Source organism: Hevea brasiliensis, chromosome 7 (genome assembly GCF_030052815.1).
Source record: "Hevea brasiliensis isolate MT/VB/25A 57/8 chromosome 7, ASM3005281v1, whole genome shotgun sequence".
NCBI lineage: Eukaryota > Viridiplantae > Streptophyta > Magnoliopsida > Malpighiales > Euphorbiaceae > Hevea > Hevea brasiliensis.
The window spans coordinates 89,818,170-89,832,326 of record NC_079499.1 but is presented as its reverse complement, the minus strand read 5'-3'; the positions used below and the strand labels follow the sequence as shown (position 1 = coordinate 89,832,326).

Sequence of the window (14,157 nt, the reverse complement as noted above, 5' to 3'; positions counted from 1 at the left end):
TAAAGGTGAGAAATTGACGTGCATGATAAATTGGAAGTTAACCATCTATTTATAGTTTCTTCATGTGATTTTGTAGCATGTATCAATAAGGAGAAGCATTCACTGCTCAATCATAGTCACATTGGGAGGTGTAATAGATAAATAAGCCAGGTCTGTCTTGGGGGGGTTTTGCCATTACTAAAATAAAAGAAATAATAAAATAAAAATAAAAATAAAAATCTGTTCATGCATGCCCCTCGACCTCTCTAATCTCTGAAAAATACAAGATTTCATGTTATTTTCTAGCCAATATTAAGGTACAAAACCTTATAAATACACAGAGCAAAACAATGCCTTCTATACAATTACAATAGACTCCATACAGCTAACTAACTCAAAATATATGCTAATTTTTTTCTCATTATGTATTTTCTTCTTAACATATAGAATGAAAATGGAAAAAAAAAAAATAAAAGACAGAAAATAAAAATAAATATTTTTCTTAAAGGTACTATATATAAAAAAGAGGGTTTAAAATAATTAACAGTTCCCAAAGTCCCTAACTGAGAAAGCAGAACCTTTCTCTGGCATGTTCCCGGCATGGCGTAGCCCTAGAGTGAGTGACACATCACCAGCGGCAGTGGTCCCAAATCTTATAAGAGTAGATCCAATGTCAGCTCCAGCATTGGTATGATAAGCAGAGGTGGTCCCATAGTCAGCTGGAACCAAGCTGCCAAGGCGACGCGTTTCATCGGCCAAGTCATGGAAAGGTTGGGGATGGGGTGGTGGTGGCGCCACCTCTATTGTGGGAGTAATAAAGGTGGTCGCGATGGTTGAAGGGGAGTGTTTTGCTTGGTTTTCCGAGAAGCATTGTCTATTGATTGCAAGAAGTGAAGGGTCGTTTTCATTGGCATTTTCGGATCTTTTGCCTCCTGCTGCTGCTGTTGGTGTTGCTGTGGTTGTTGGAGGTGCTGATGAGGATGCCGTTGGCGTGGAACTTGGCGTTGGTGTTTGTGCAACCCCACTATTGTTGTTGCTTTGCTTTCTTTCTCTATCTTCTACCGTTCCTTCCTCTTCTTTTGCCTCTTGTTGATACATCTCTTCCACCATGGGTTTCCACAACCGAACCCTGGCATTAATAAACCAATTCGATACCTAGAAACATAACATGGGATCATTAATTAGCAAGTTTGAATTAATCATGCACTTCATGAACTCATGGCTATCTTTATGAATATATATAGATCAAATTTTTAATGAACAGAAGGTTTGATTTCTTGCACGCACAGTTTTTTTTTTTTTTTTTTTTTTATATGACTATAAATAAATAATATTTTTTTTATAAACTAAACTTCATTTTATTAAATACCAAGAAAAACTTAGCATATATATTACTTCCAACTATACCCAAGTCAACAAATCAATCAGTACACTCATCCTAAGAAACAACATACTAAGTAAAAAAAGTATAAATGAATAATATTATCATTTAAAAATTAGTAATAAAACATTTATTATCTCATAATTTTTTATTCATTTAATTTTCATTGCATATTTAAATTTGAAATGCCATAATTTCTAAAAACTGTTAGTATATATATATACTAAACTTAAATTCCTTAATAATTTACATAATTTAATAAATTAATTTTAGTTAAATGATTCGAACCGTAATAAATAGAAAATTATATATTAAATACCAAATTGTAGGGTATTTTCTACAATGGTGGCCGCAAAAACTCATGGGTGCCATGGACAAGTCAAAAGTTATCAGAGTGAGGGCACTCCATTAATGAGGCTTGGTGTCTGAGTTATTTATTACAATAGGAATAGGCTTCAGTTTCTTCATATTTTGTGTCGCAGCAATTCAGTGTCCGTTTTAACTTTATCTCATGGAAATAATGTCACAAGCATTTAGGTCAGACAACTTTTTTTAACATTTTATAAACATTAAATAACTATTATTTTAGTAAAAAAGAAAATACTTTTTTTAAATTAAAAAAATTCTTAATTTCTCTTCTATTGTCATTTTCAAGATTACTGTGAAGAAAAAAATATATATCTACAAATACAAAGAACTGAAAAATGATTTTTGTTTGAAAAAAAAAAAACAAGGGTTTAGCTAGTCACCCCAAAATAAGCAAGAGAAGCTGCATGAGAATGTACGCAATGGAGATTTGAGAGAATAATGAAGAGAGAACTTTTCTACTTGCAAAGTAAAAAAAAGGAGGGTGTAAAAAACACAAGAAGTTTAACATTCCAAGTTAAAAAAAAATAAAATAAAATAAAATTGTTCACTGCCTTAATGGTTCTTTCTCGATTTCTCGAGTGGTTGGACAGTGTCATTTGACGGAGAGAGAGAGAGAGAGAGAGAGAGAGAGAGAATCAAAGCTGCAAACTTCCATGTCTCATTTCTAGTGTACTTGCCTCTGCTCTTAAATATTTATGTCTGAGGAGTTCCCTCACTGTTTCAGTATTTATGTCTATTTCAGAATCTATGTCCCAATGTTTTAAAGAATCCAAAGAAAAGAAAGAAAATAAAAGAGTAAATTTTTTTCCAAAAAAAACATTATGGTTAATTTTGTATCTTAATTTCTCTAACAGAAAGACAATAAAACCGGAGAAAGAAAACCCAAAACCATGAAAGTTCCCACTGAACTTACTGATGATTCTTCTACTGGGTTTCTCTATTCTCTCTTCTTCTTTCTCGAAGTTCAGCCACAACAAATAACCCGGAACATAAAAATTCTTTCTTGTTTCTTTATTATTGTTTTCACTGGTTTGTTTAAGAGGAGGGAAGGTGTGTGTGTGTATATATAAAAACAAGAAGAGAGAGAGAGAGAGAGAGAGAGAGAGAGAGAGAGAGAGAAAGAGAGGGATTAACCTGATTTCTCGATAAACCAGTCTGTCGAGCCAACAGATGCTTATCTGCATCGCTTGGATACCTGATAAAGAGAACAGATAATTACATCAGAGACCTTATTACCTAAAACCGTATAAGGCGACACCAATGCTTTATGTACCCGTACACGGGATTTAACCTTTCTTACTGCATGGGCGTGAGAATCTAAAAGAAGAAAGATGAGCACAGTAGTAGACAGCACCGCAGCAGTAGCGGTAGCAGAAGAACAACTGCACTCCCTGATCTCTCTTCATCTTATTATTATTTCCATTACATCACTTGTCTTCTTTTTTTTTTTTTTTTTGATAAGCTACATCACTTGTCTTAAAAAAAAAGAAAGGGAGAGAGAAAGAAAAGGTGGCCATTGGCAGTGATATTACACTTTAATAAAGTTAGGTTTTATACTAACTAGTTTCTGGGTCTGCAAGAGACTAAGTATTACTGTATTGTAAAAAGCAATGGGCAAAGAAAATCCTTTTACAGCTTTTAGCTGACGAGACAACATCCAAGGACACTGCATTGCTGTTCCTCTATTCACAATTTAGAAAAAGGCTAGAGAAACAACAAAGTGAACTTGGATCTTTTGTATCCATGCATCTATAGTCTAGTTAACTAATTATGTAAAGTATAATAATTATGTCATCTCGTAAAAAGCTTTAATGAATATATGATAATAACATAATTGCTTTTATTTCGATTAGTGCAACCCATGGTTTTACTTTTATGTAAATTTTATAAGTAAAGGTAGTAACGTACGGGTGGAGAAAATGCTCAAAAAGCCAGGCTCTCAAAATGTTGACAGATCGTTCAGGTAGGCCTCTCTGTGGTCTCCAAGCTTCTTGTTCCATCATACCCATTTGATGAAAGGCTCTTTGTTGTCTTAAGCTTTGCTCTAACAATCTTAGCCTTGGAGTCTCTCCTTTTGTTATACCTGAGCTTCCAGCTCCATCTTTCTCCCCAAGTAGTTCACAACTATGTTTCAATTGTGCAGCAATTGCATCCTTTAGACACCGAAAATGCCTCGACATGGCCTTCTGGGCAAGGGCTGTGTAAGGAACTGCTGCTCCAAACCCCATTACTAGATCAAATGAATTCACTACCATTTGCATTTGTTCACAGTAATGGTTGTATCTTCGATCCACCTGCAAATTGTTGACCAGACGCACAGACAAATTAATTTCAAGAAGAAAATTAAATCTCATCAATCCCAATGCTTGTTAAATGTTGGGGTCCAGTATCAGAAATCATGCTACCTTGTACCTTGATATTAACTTTTCTTTTCCATTTTTTTTCAATTTCTCTGCCTTACCAACCCAGGAAAGAAGTAATTGTTGAAAGATAGAGAAGGAATTAAAAACAGAATTTCCTAACATTGTTATTGTTATAGTGTAAATGGTAGTAAATAATTAAGACCGCTGTCTTAAAAGGACAAAATCAATATCACAAATGACTATGATATGAGTAGTGTACTAGAATTGTCATGCAATAAAAAAATTTAGTGAATGTAGGCTAATATAATACAAGAGAGAGAGAGAGAGAGAGAGAGAGAGAGAGAGAGAGAGAGAAGGGAAAAGAATTATAGGACTAGGGAATGATGTGATATGATGTTGATTATGAGACAAAATGAGAAAGAGAAGGGGAAGAAAGCCAAACCAAGTTCTTCTTTCAGAATTAGATGACCCCAAAAATATTTTGGTAAGTGTAATTTGTAGCTCTTAAAGGAAAGAGAATGCAGGGGGGAAAAAAGAACAAATCGGTAGATCAAAGAACTGGTACAGTGAAATGATTGTTAATAGGAACAATAAATGGAACATCATTCTCCCCATCCCCAATAGAGCCAATTGCCAGGCTTGCTGGTGTTTTTGCATGCATAAACAAAAAGAAAAGAAAAATCCCACTGCTCCAAGTCAACTAAGATATAATATCAATGGTTTTCTCAGAAGTATTACTATGATGGGTATGAATCTGAAAGAGCAGCTGCTTCGCAATAATTTTCCTACGTAATACGGTGGCTTAGTGGTCATCCTCAGTCAGAAGGAACGTCGCTTCTCGCTGGACGCATACCCATAATAGTAGTTTCTCATGTTTTTACCAAATGAAAATCCAAAGTACCTTAACAGACAGCCCCAACCAATCAACTCAATTGTGAAAAATTTACATAAAAAATTATTACTAAACAATGGCAAATCCGACTCTACCTAGTAGATCCTATGGAACCCTATTGCACCAGCCGGCTTTTCTTTGATTGGCTCTTAAAGATTGAATAAAAACAGGCCAGAATTTTCTGTTCGACCCTCTGATTTCAATAATAATGGACTAATTAAAATAAACCCAAAAAGATTGGGTCTTGACTCTTGAGGGAGAGAGAAGGTATTAGGACGATAATAGAGAGAGAGAGAAAGAGAGAGAGAGAGAGAGAGAGAGAGGATTACATGCCTCGTCAAGCATAAATAAAAGTTTGACCTTCCTCCTCTGGTGCTCAATCCTATCAGCAGCAGACAAAGGAGGGAGATCCTTCGTTGAAGACGAAGAACCACCGCCGCCGCTGCCGTTTCCGCCACCGCTATTGCCACCAGGATTATTAGAACTAGGGTTTGTGTTTTGCCTACTAAATTTGTTCTTCTTGAATTGACCCCTCCCAACACTACAAAATTCTTCTAACAATTCTTGGGCTGGTTTCACATACTTGGAATTTCTCAAAACGTTAACCATTCCTAAGGAAGATCCGAACCCCACATGAATTTGGTGGTTTTGCTCCATTCCTGCTTGCAAATGCAATGCCTGGTGTTGTCCACCCAAATTCTTGTAATATTGAGTCGCACCAGAAGAGGAGCCCCCTCCTTGGTTGTAATACAATAATCCACCCTCTCGCATCCTCAATTCTTCCGCTTTGGCTGCCTCCAAGTGCTGCAACGATGAAGATAATGACAAAGAAAGTCCTTGTCCTTCCACAACACTGCCAATCTCACTTGGGTTATTGAGCTGAGCACCATTGTTGGCTCCTGCATGAGCACTATCAGGAACCCATGTGAATTGTTGGGGAGATATCTCACTACTAGCGCCGAAAACTCCTCCAGGACCAGACACACTAAACCCTTGAAGAGAAGCAGACGGATTTGGTAACAACATGTGAAGTGTAGAAGAAGTCGGAGGATGATGAGGATTGGACGAAGGAGCAGGAGATGGTGATCTTGGCTGTGGATTCATGAGAAAAAGCTGCATGGCTGCAGCCGAATCTGCATTAATGCCTGAAATCTGATGATGGTGAGCTAAACTGTCGCGGGTATTATGATTCTTTGAATCCTCTGAAGGACCCAAACCTCCTACTATCCCTTGCTTGTTGTTGCTGTACCACTCGTTGGTAGTTATTGGCTGCTGTTGCCGAGGATGCGCGGTCCGGTAATTAGACTGCAACGGCTGGTCCAACAATTCAGCGGCGGCGGCTGGCACACCAGGAGGAAAATTGAACATTTCTGATAACATGCCGGCAGTTTCATAGACCGGAAGGCCACCGGATTCTTCCTCTTCGATGCCCACTAATGGCCCTGGAGTGGGGCCATAACCTGCTTGAACTCTAAGTTTGTCTCTGCGGATCTGCTGGTCTAAGTGGTGCTGTTGCAGCTGGTGATGTTCTTGGTGAGTTACTTGGGATCTCTCGAAGCCATTCGAGAAAGAGAAGATGCCTGCTTGTTGGTAGTCTTGGGACATAGAATAATTTGCTGTATTAGACTTGGGTGGAATTAATGGAGCAACCGACTGGTGAATCTTGGAGTGAGAGAGAATTGGAGGGAGCGGTGGTTTTGCTATCCCCATATCAGTGTCTTGGTATCTATGACGATCATCATCTCTTGTATATATAAATTCATTTTCTAGTCACTCACTTGTCTTCGCTTTCCCTTTCTGTTGCTCAATTCTGCTAAACATGGATCGGTTAGACGATACAAGCAAAACAAGAAACACCCATGTTTTGATGAGAGTTTACATAGATATCAAGAAAAATAGCAAAAAAACAAGAGAGGAAGACAGAGAGAGAGAGAGGTATAGGAGCATCAAACGGGTTTTTTTTAGAGCTTTTATTTATTTTTTTATTAAAAAATATTAATTTCTGTTTATCATTTTCAGCTTTGTTCATCATCTAAACGCACACATATATATAGAGACAGACACACGCACAAGTACCTCTTGGAGTTGCAGAGTGTGAAAGGATGCAAAGCTCCCTGCCATCGTTTTCTCTTATGTAGTATTGAAAGCTTCTGCGAATTCCTTTCTTTATCTCTCTATAGCTATGTGCTGTCTCTCTGTCTTTCGTCTCTTTCTTTCTCTTTCTCTCCTTTTCTTTCCTTTGCTAGCAGCTGCTGCTCTTTGCAGCACTTGCTGAGTGTGTGTTTGCAATCAAGGCTTGTAGAAAGAGAGGTGAAGTTTTAACAATAAAATATAAAAGTAAGAAAAAAGAATGGTGGCTTAGGGCCTGAGACTGATAAGAGCGAGACTAAGAGAGAGAGAGAGAAAGCAAAAAGAGAAGAGGTCGCTGTTCCTTCTTTCTTTCTTTCTTTCTTCTTCTCTCCTTCACCTCCTTTCTTCGCTCACCATTTTTTTAATATATTTCTTTAATTTTTTTTCTTCATTTTGACAACAACAAAATAAAATAAAAACACAAAAAATATGAAAAAAAAAAAAACTTGAGCGACAATTTATCAATGTCTATACCAAATTACTTATATGACCCTCTCCAAGGGTTGAGGCCATGTTATTCTTTAGGATTTTACAAGTCAGGGGTATCCAAACTAACATTTTCCAAACAAAATTATATATATATATGGTCAATTTCTTCTTAATTATATTTATGCAATTAGTGAATTTTAATACATATAAAATTTTATTTAGGCGATGGGTAATGACGAAAATATTGGGTTGCAAATGTTGGGTATTATTGTCATTTTGCTTACGTCCTTTGGAAACCAACGCAAACTACGGAATAAAATAAAGATAAGGTTAGTACAAGGTCATCTCAATGATCCAAACTGCCACCATCCTCTTGATTTCATTATATGACCATAATGCCCTAGCTTATAACTATTTCCAACCCAAGTTGGTGAGGGCATTTTGGTCATGGGGGATGCTTTTTTATGCATTAATAGCACAACCGAAGCTATATCTAACTAGACAGGCAAACGGAGATAGACAAATCCAATAATAATATCTATACACATTTTTATCTCTCAGAATAAAGAATAAGGAAAGCCTACAAGCAAAACATGGCTGGCACGTGCCGTGGGTTATGGGTTCAGGCTAGGTCAACTAGGGTTTGAAAACCACTTATAACCGCTTTAATTTGGCTTGGCAATGCCCCTTCGCTTTTGCATATTTAGGGATTGAATTCGGTAGAGCTATATTATTTTTACAATTAATTTTTATTGAGATTTAAATTTAAAATTTTATAATTTTGAATATGACTCTGATAATATTAAATTAAAATTTATTAATAAATTAAAAAATATATATATATATAAATAGATTAAATTTAATTTAACCTAAAAATAAACTAGCTCGAAGGAAAAGGATTGGCTAAATCTTTGTATTTAGCTGTATTTGCTTAATACTAACCGATGTGAGGCAACGATATATTTAACAGCTTTTAAGTTCATAATCTTATTTATTTTAAAAAATATATTTATTATGATAATAATTTTATTATTATTATTATAGGGTTAGGTTGTGCCCTTGTCTAGAAAGGTAGCTAGGGACCTAATAGGTATACATTATGTTTCAGAATGGTATAAATTAACACACTTGTCCAACCCCTTCATAATTAGGGATAGTATGGCACTTTCTTTTAGGATTTATATAGCTTTTGATAAGCGAAAGGGCAGGGGATCTTTTTCATTTTACTTAATATTTTATCTTTCTTTCAATTAAATCTCTATCTCCGGCAGCTTCTTATTGGTACCAAAAGCAACAGGTACAAGATCATACATACACTTCCTATTAATAGAAAAACAGGTTCTCAAATTAAAGCAAGGAAATTTTTCATGAGAAAAGCAGGTTTAAAATTGGTTGATGTGGTCATCCCAGACTGCTCTTAGTTATACATTTCCTTTAGGCATTAGCTGGCTTTAAGTTCTTTCATCCCTCAATAATTAATCCCACCCAATTGGGTTTTTTTTTTTTTTTTTTTTTTAATAATTTTGGGCTCCATAAAGCTTGGAACCCAACTCCCAATGTCCCCCACATGATCAATTTTAGAGACAGGAAAGAGGAGATCAATAGAGAGCTGACAATCATTGAAGCAAAGACAGGATTATATGTTTACCTTTGTGGCCTATCAATGCTTGTCATCACTAATAATAATAATAATAATAAGAAAAAGAATTAACTATATTGTCACATGAAACCGTACAATTACAGAATATATATATATATATATATATATATATATATATATATATATATATATATATATATAGTTGTATGTATGTATTTCTCAATTTAAAATAGAATCTTAAAATCGATTCTTTATTGGCTAGCTTCTTAACAAATTCTTCTTGTTGTTTTCTTTAACTTACATAATTATTGCTTTTATTTTATTGTTATTACTTTGCAGCTAGCTAGAGGAGAAATTGACATGTTTATTTCCTGCATGCATGGAAATAACAGAACAAGGTGGAGGATTAGATTATCTTTTTTGAGAGGTTGAGGTGTTATCCTTCTAATTAATTGTTGTGAAGTTGGAAATAAACTAATTAAGGTAACGTCCTCCTCGCAAGATGGCAAGTATCTTCTTGATATAATAATTTTGAAATTGCACAAGCTTCATAACATATATATATGTCGATGGAAAATGATTTGGTGAAAGCTTATAATTAATTAATTAATTATAAAATCTTTTTTTTTTAACAAAATAGAATGAGGGTTCTCTGAATTTGATGGTTATAAGTCCTTAAATCCAATGTCTACGATAATTAGGGTACGTTGACATTTTTTATTTAACCTTATCTCATAGAAAGAGACTTATCACCAAACTCGAAATGGGTCTCAAGGTGTCAGGAGTGTAAACAACTCACAGAAGATCAATGCACATATCAAGTGGAGATAATATTTAGTCTCTACATGCTAATGCGAGGAGTCGAATTTGGGCTAGATATATTCAACACTAAAAGTCTATCATCAAGCTACTACATACGCTCAATTATTCACATTAATTATGTTGGGAATATACAAGTGTAAAATTCTCACATTGAAAAAAGATAAAATGAATGAGAGACATATAAGTGAGAATGACCTATATTTCCATTGTCTTAAGGTTTTGGGTTGGATATGATGTCAATCTCATTAGTGTGTTCTTTCATAAGACTCATCTATAAAGATGCTCTCCAAGCACTTTGGGCTCCTCGATTTCTATCAAGTGGCATCAGAGTCGATGGTATGGTAAGGACGAGTATGAAAATGGTGGTCGATGATTTTGGCAGACCCAATGGAGCAGGAAGGCACTCTTCCAGAGAAGAGTGTATCGATGGAGTATGAACTCGCAGTATACGTGATGAGCCTTAAGATTTTGGATTGAATATGATTTCAAGAAGATCCATCTAAAAAGGCACTTCCAAGGTGATTTAGACTCTCCAATCTCTAACAAATTAATTGGTGGATATATATATACATATACATAGCAATAGCATGAAATGTATGATAAAAGGTATGCTTCAAATTTAAATTTTTAAGTCAATACAGCTAAATTTAGATAGGAAATATTATGTAATAACGCCATAAAATATAAAATAAACAACATTATAAAATGATCAAGACAAGGTTTATGAGAAAGCAAGCAAACAATAATTTGGTTTGTCTTAGAATGCAAGATGAGAAATTACAAAAGCCTATCAGGAAATGGGAAAATAAATATACACAAGCATTTACAGGGTTTACTTCTGATACTCATGGATGAATACTCTGATTGGGTGATCGAGAGAGGGAGAGAGAGAGAGAGAGAGAGAGAGAAGAAAGATTAAAAAGTACTTTTCTATCCCAACTGCAAACCGAATTGATAGTTGACACTTGACCTTCTTCTCCTCTCTTCTTTCGGGTGATGGTCATGTGAATCCCACCCTCCGTCAACCCAGGCCACCTCATATCATTGAGAAATCTAATATCTCATCTACCCATCACGTGCCAAAGTCGGCTCTACGCACGTGTCCCTTTATTATTATTATTATTATTATTATTATTATTATTATTATTATTATTATTATACATTATTAAATTAATATTAATGTCTGTCTTATTTGGTAGCCATACATTACATACATATTATTAGGAAACACGTAAATAACTTATTCACAATTGGTGAATAACTAATAAAGAGATCATGTATGTATGGCTACCAAATGAGTTCCATCTATCGATATGGGTCGGAACGAATTTATGATGCATTTTCATATTTAATTTAATAATAAATATTTTCTTAATTTAGATAAAATTTAAATTTATATTTTCCTTTAATCATCAATTAATTTTACTTTTTATTCCCCAACTTAAGTAATTATATCATTATCATTTCTTAACTTTAATTTATATAATGAAAATTATTGAATTTTAATTTAAATATCATTAAAATGGTTTAAAAGTTAATTTACAGTTAAATTTTGATTACTAACCATCCCTCAATTTATATAAGTGTACTATAGTCATTTATTAACTTTAATTTATTTCATAAAAATTTTTAACTTTCATTTTAATATAGAAATAATTTTTAATATAAATTTACTAAATAATAATTTAAAATTAGATATATTATTTTACAAATTAATGTAACAAAGAAAACTTAAATCATATATAATATCAACCTAAGAAAAATTAAATTTAATTAAAATTTGAGAATTACAAAAATAAAATAAAATATTAATAAATAAATAAATAATAGTAAATATTTATAAAAACATTAAATATTATTCTAAAAGTGTAATTTTTTTATCTTGAATAAGTTAAAAATAAATAAGAATTTAAAATTTCTAACTAATTAACTATAAAAGGTTGAAAGAAAAATTATATATAATCTTAATTTATGAGTTATAAGGAATATTTTTATAAGAATTTCAAAGAGAAATATACTAAATTAAATTTTTTAAATTTTTATATGTAAATTGAAGTCGAGGAATGATCATAATATATCCTTTTAAGTTGATAAATGATAAGTAAAATTTAGTTATAGGATAAGCTACAAACTAGTAATAATATGTTATGATTTTATTAAGACTAAAATTAAAGTTAAAAATTTTTATAATATAAATTAAATTGATACAACTATCTAAATTAAAATTAATTCCTTAATAACCAATCTCTTTGCATCGAATTAAGTAATGGATGCGAGATCATATTCTCACAGGTTCAATAATAATGTAATTCACATAAAAAGAAATGTTGTGTACTCATCACATATTTAAGTTTATATGTCTCTGCCTGCTTAGCTAGACAACATAAATCACCATGCATTAACTATAGTGGCATATGATCTGTAGAAATGTTACATTTTGTGTGTAGTTTACTCTCAAATATGTCATTTTCTTTGTAGGATTTTTTTTTAGTTGAAAATTAAGAGAGTAATTACTCGAACTTAATTTTATCATGTGAATAATATATTTTTAATCATTAGACCAAGTATAAGGTACACTTAACAATGAATCGAGCATGTAGGAGAAATTATTGTTATTATTATTAAAAATATTAAGACAATTGTAGTTGAAAATTTTTGAATCATGACATCCACTCTTAAAAAGCAAATTAATTGTAAGTATTTATGAACTTGAGGTTTTATTAATTATATTGATATATTAACATGAAAGTTTTATTAACAAAATGAGAGATTATATAAATACGCATTAAAAAAATCTTAAGTTGAAATTTTAAAGTTAATACTTATTTAAAAAATTGAATTGGGCTCAATCAGGCTATTTTTTTTTTGATAGGCTTTCATCTAGGCCCAATTTGGTCCTAATGATAAACAAATTATCTCCCATTAATTAAAAAATAAGAAAAATTAATATTTAGTTTCTTGTATTTTAATAAAATTAAATATTTAATTTCTTTATTTTTTAAAAATATTTTAATAAAACTAAATATTAAAAATAAAAAGACTAAATATTTAATTTTATTAAAATACAATAACTAAATAATAAAATATATATAGATAAATTTTATATAATTTTTGTCAGACTAAATTATTATTTATATTACTTTTAGAGTTGTTATGGGCAAAAAATTTTATTAAATATATTAGTTAAATAATATTAAAATTGATAAAAAAATCAAATTTAATATTTTTTAATTATAAAATCTTAAATAATAAAACACAAATTTTAAATTTTTTAATAATATTTAAAATAATATTTTTTAAAAAAATATTTTTATTCTAAAATTCATTCAGAAACGAAGTTTAAATTGATTTATGAATTCAACTCTTAACTCCTTTGAAGAATAAGTTTAATAATATAAATCCATCATTCAGGATTTTTTTTATGGCTTTATTTTTTTAAAATGAACAATTTTCTGATAACTCTATTTTTCAAGAAATAACTTAATTTCTGATATAAAAAAATAAACACTTATCCTAACTAAATAAATCAATTTTTTTATATTTTTTATAACTTGAAATTTCTAACTCACTTATCCCTAGGGTGTGCAGTTTTTGGTTTAAACCGAAAAACCGAACCGAATCGATTAATTCGGTTCAATCGGTTCAGTTTTCAAATTTAATCGGTTCGGTTCGGTTTATAATTTTGATAATTTCGGTTAATCGGTTCGGTTCGGTTATTTTCATAAAAAAATCAAAAAACCGAACTGAACCGAAATTATTAATATATATAGGAAATAAAAAAAATCGAATCAAATTGAATCGAACCGAATCAAACCGAACCGAAATCAAAGAAAACCGAACCGAACCTAAAGATTTTTTAGTTTTGATTTCTTCTTTTTATGTTTTTATGTTTTTATTATTTAGATTTAATGTTAAAAATATGAAATTTTATAAATTTCTGTTTGATCGGTTTAAAACCGAATTCGGTTTTCTCTTATCAATTGGTTCGGTTCGATTTTTAAAATTTTCAATTTTTGATTTTCGGTTTTATCGGTTCGATTCAGTTCGGAACCGAACCGACCGTTTGCACACCCCTACTTATCCCTAACCATACAAGGCTAAGTTAAGTTTGATGGATTCCTAGACCTATAAAAGTAGGAATGAAACGTACCCCGCTTTAATTAGCATATGCAAAACAATACATATATATACA

General features: G+C 32.1%; 1 protein-coding gene across 1 annotated transcript; it reads right to left on the bottom strand.

The window, feature by feature from the left end:
* Nucleotides 1–200: 200 nt before the first annotated feature.
* Nucleotides 201–7,476, bottom strand: LOC110633691 (BEL1-like homeodomain protein 4). The gene is made up of 5 exons (XM_021782409.2): nucleotides 7,061–7,476; nucleotides 5,318–6,794; nucleotides 3,638–4,023; nucleotides 2,864–2,924; nucleotides 201–1,134 (listed from the first exon to the last, which is right to left on the bottom strand). Exons 2-5 carry the CDS (start codon nucleotides 6,692–6,694, stop codon nucleotides 520–522), a joined length of 2,439 nt encoding a protein of 812 aa, XP_021638101.2. The 5' UTR covers nucleotides 6,695–6,794; nucleotides 7,061–7,476; the 3' UTR covers nucleotides 201–519.
* Nucleotides 7,477–14,157: the final 6,681 nt, after the last annotated feature.

Bases quoted from the DNA above. Each gene is read 5' to 3' on its own strand.
- LOC110633691 (XM_021782409.2), bottom strand. From the start codon at position 6,694: ATGGGGATAGCAAAACCACCGCTCCCTCCAATTCTCTCTCACTCCAAG. The intron at 4,024-5,317 runs GCATGTAATCCT...AACAATTTGCAG, and splicing joins TTTTATTTATGCTTGACGAG to GTGGATCGAAGATACAACCA. The intron at 2,925-3,637 runs GTACGTTACTAC...TCTCTTTATCAG, and splicing joins TTTGAGCATTTTCTCCACCC to GTATCCAAGCGATGCAGATA.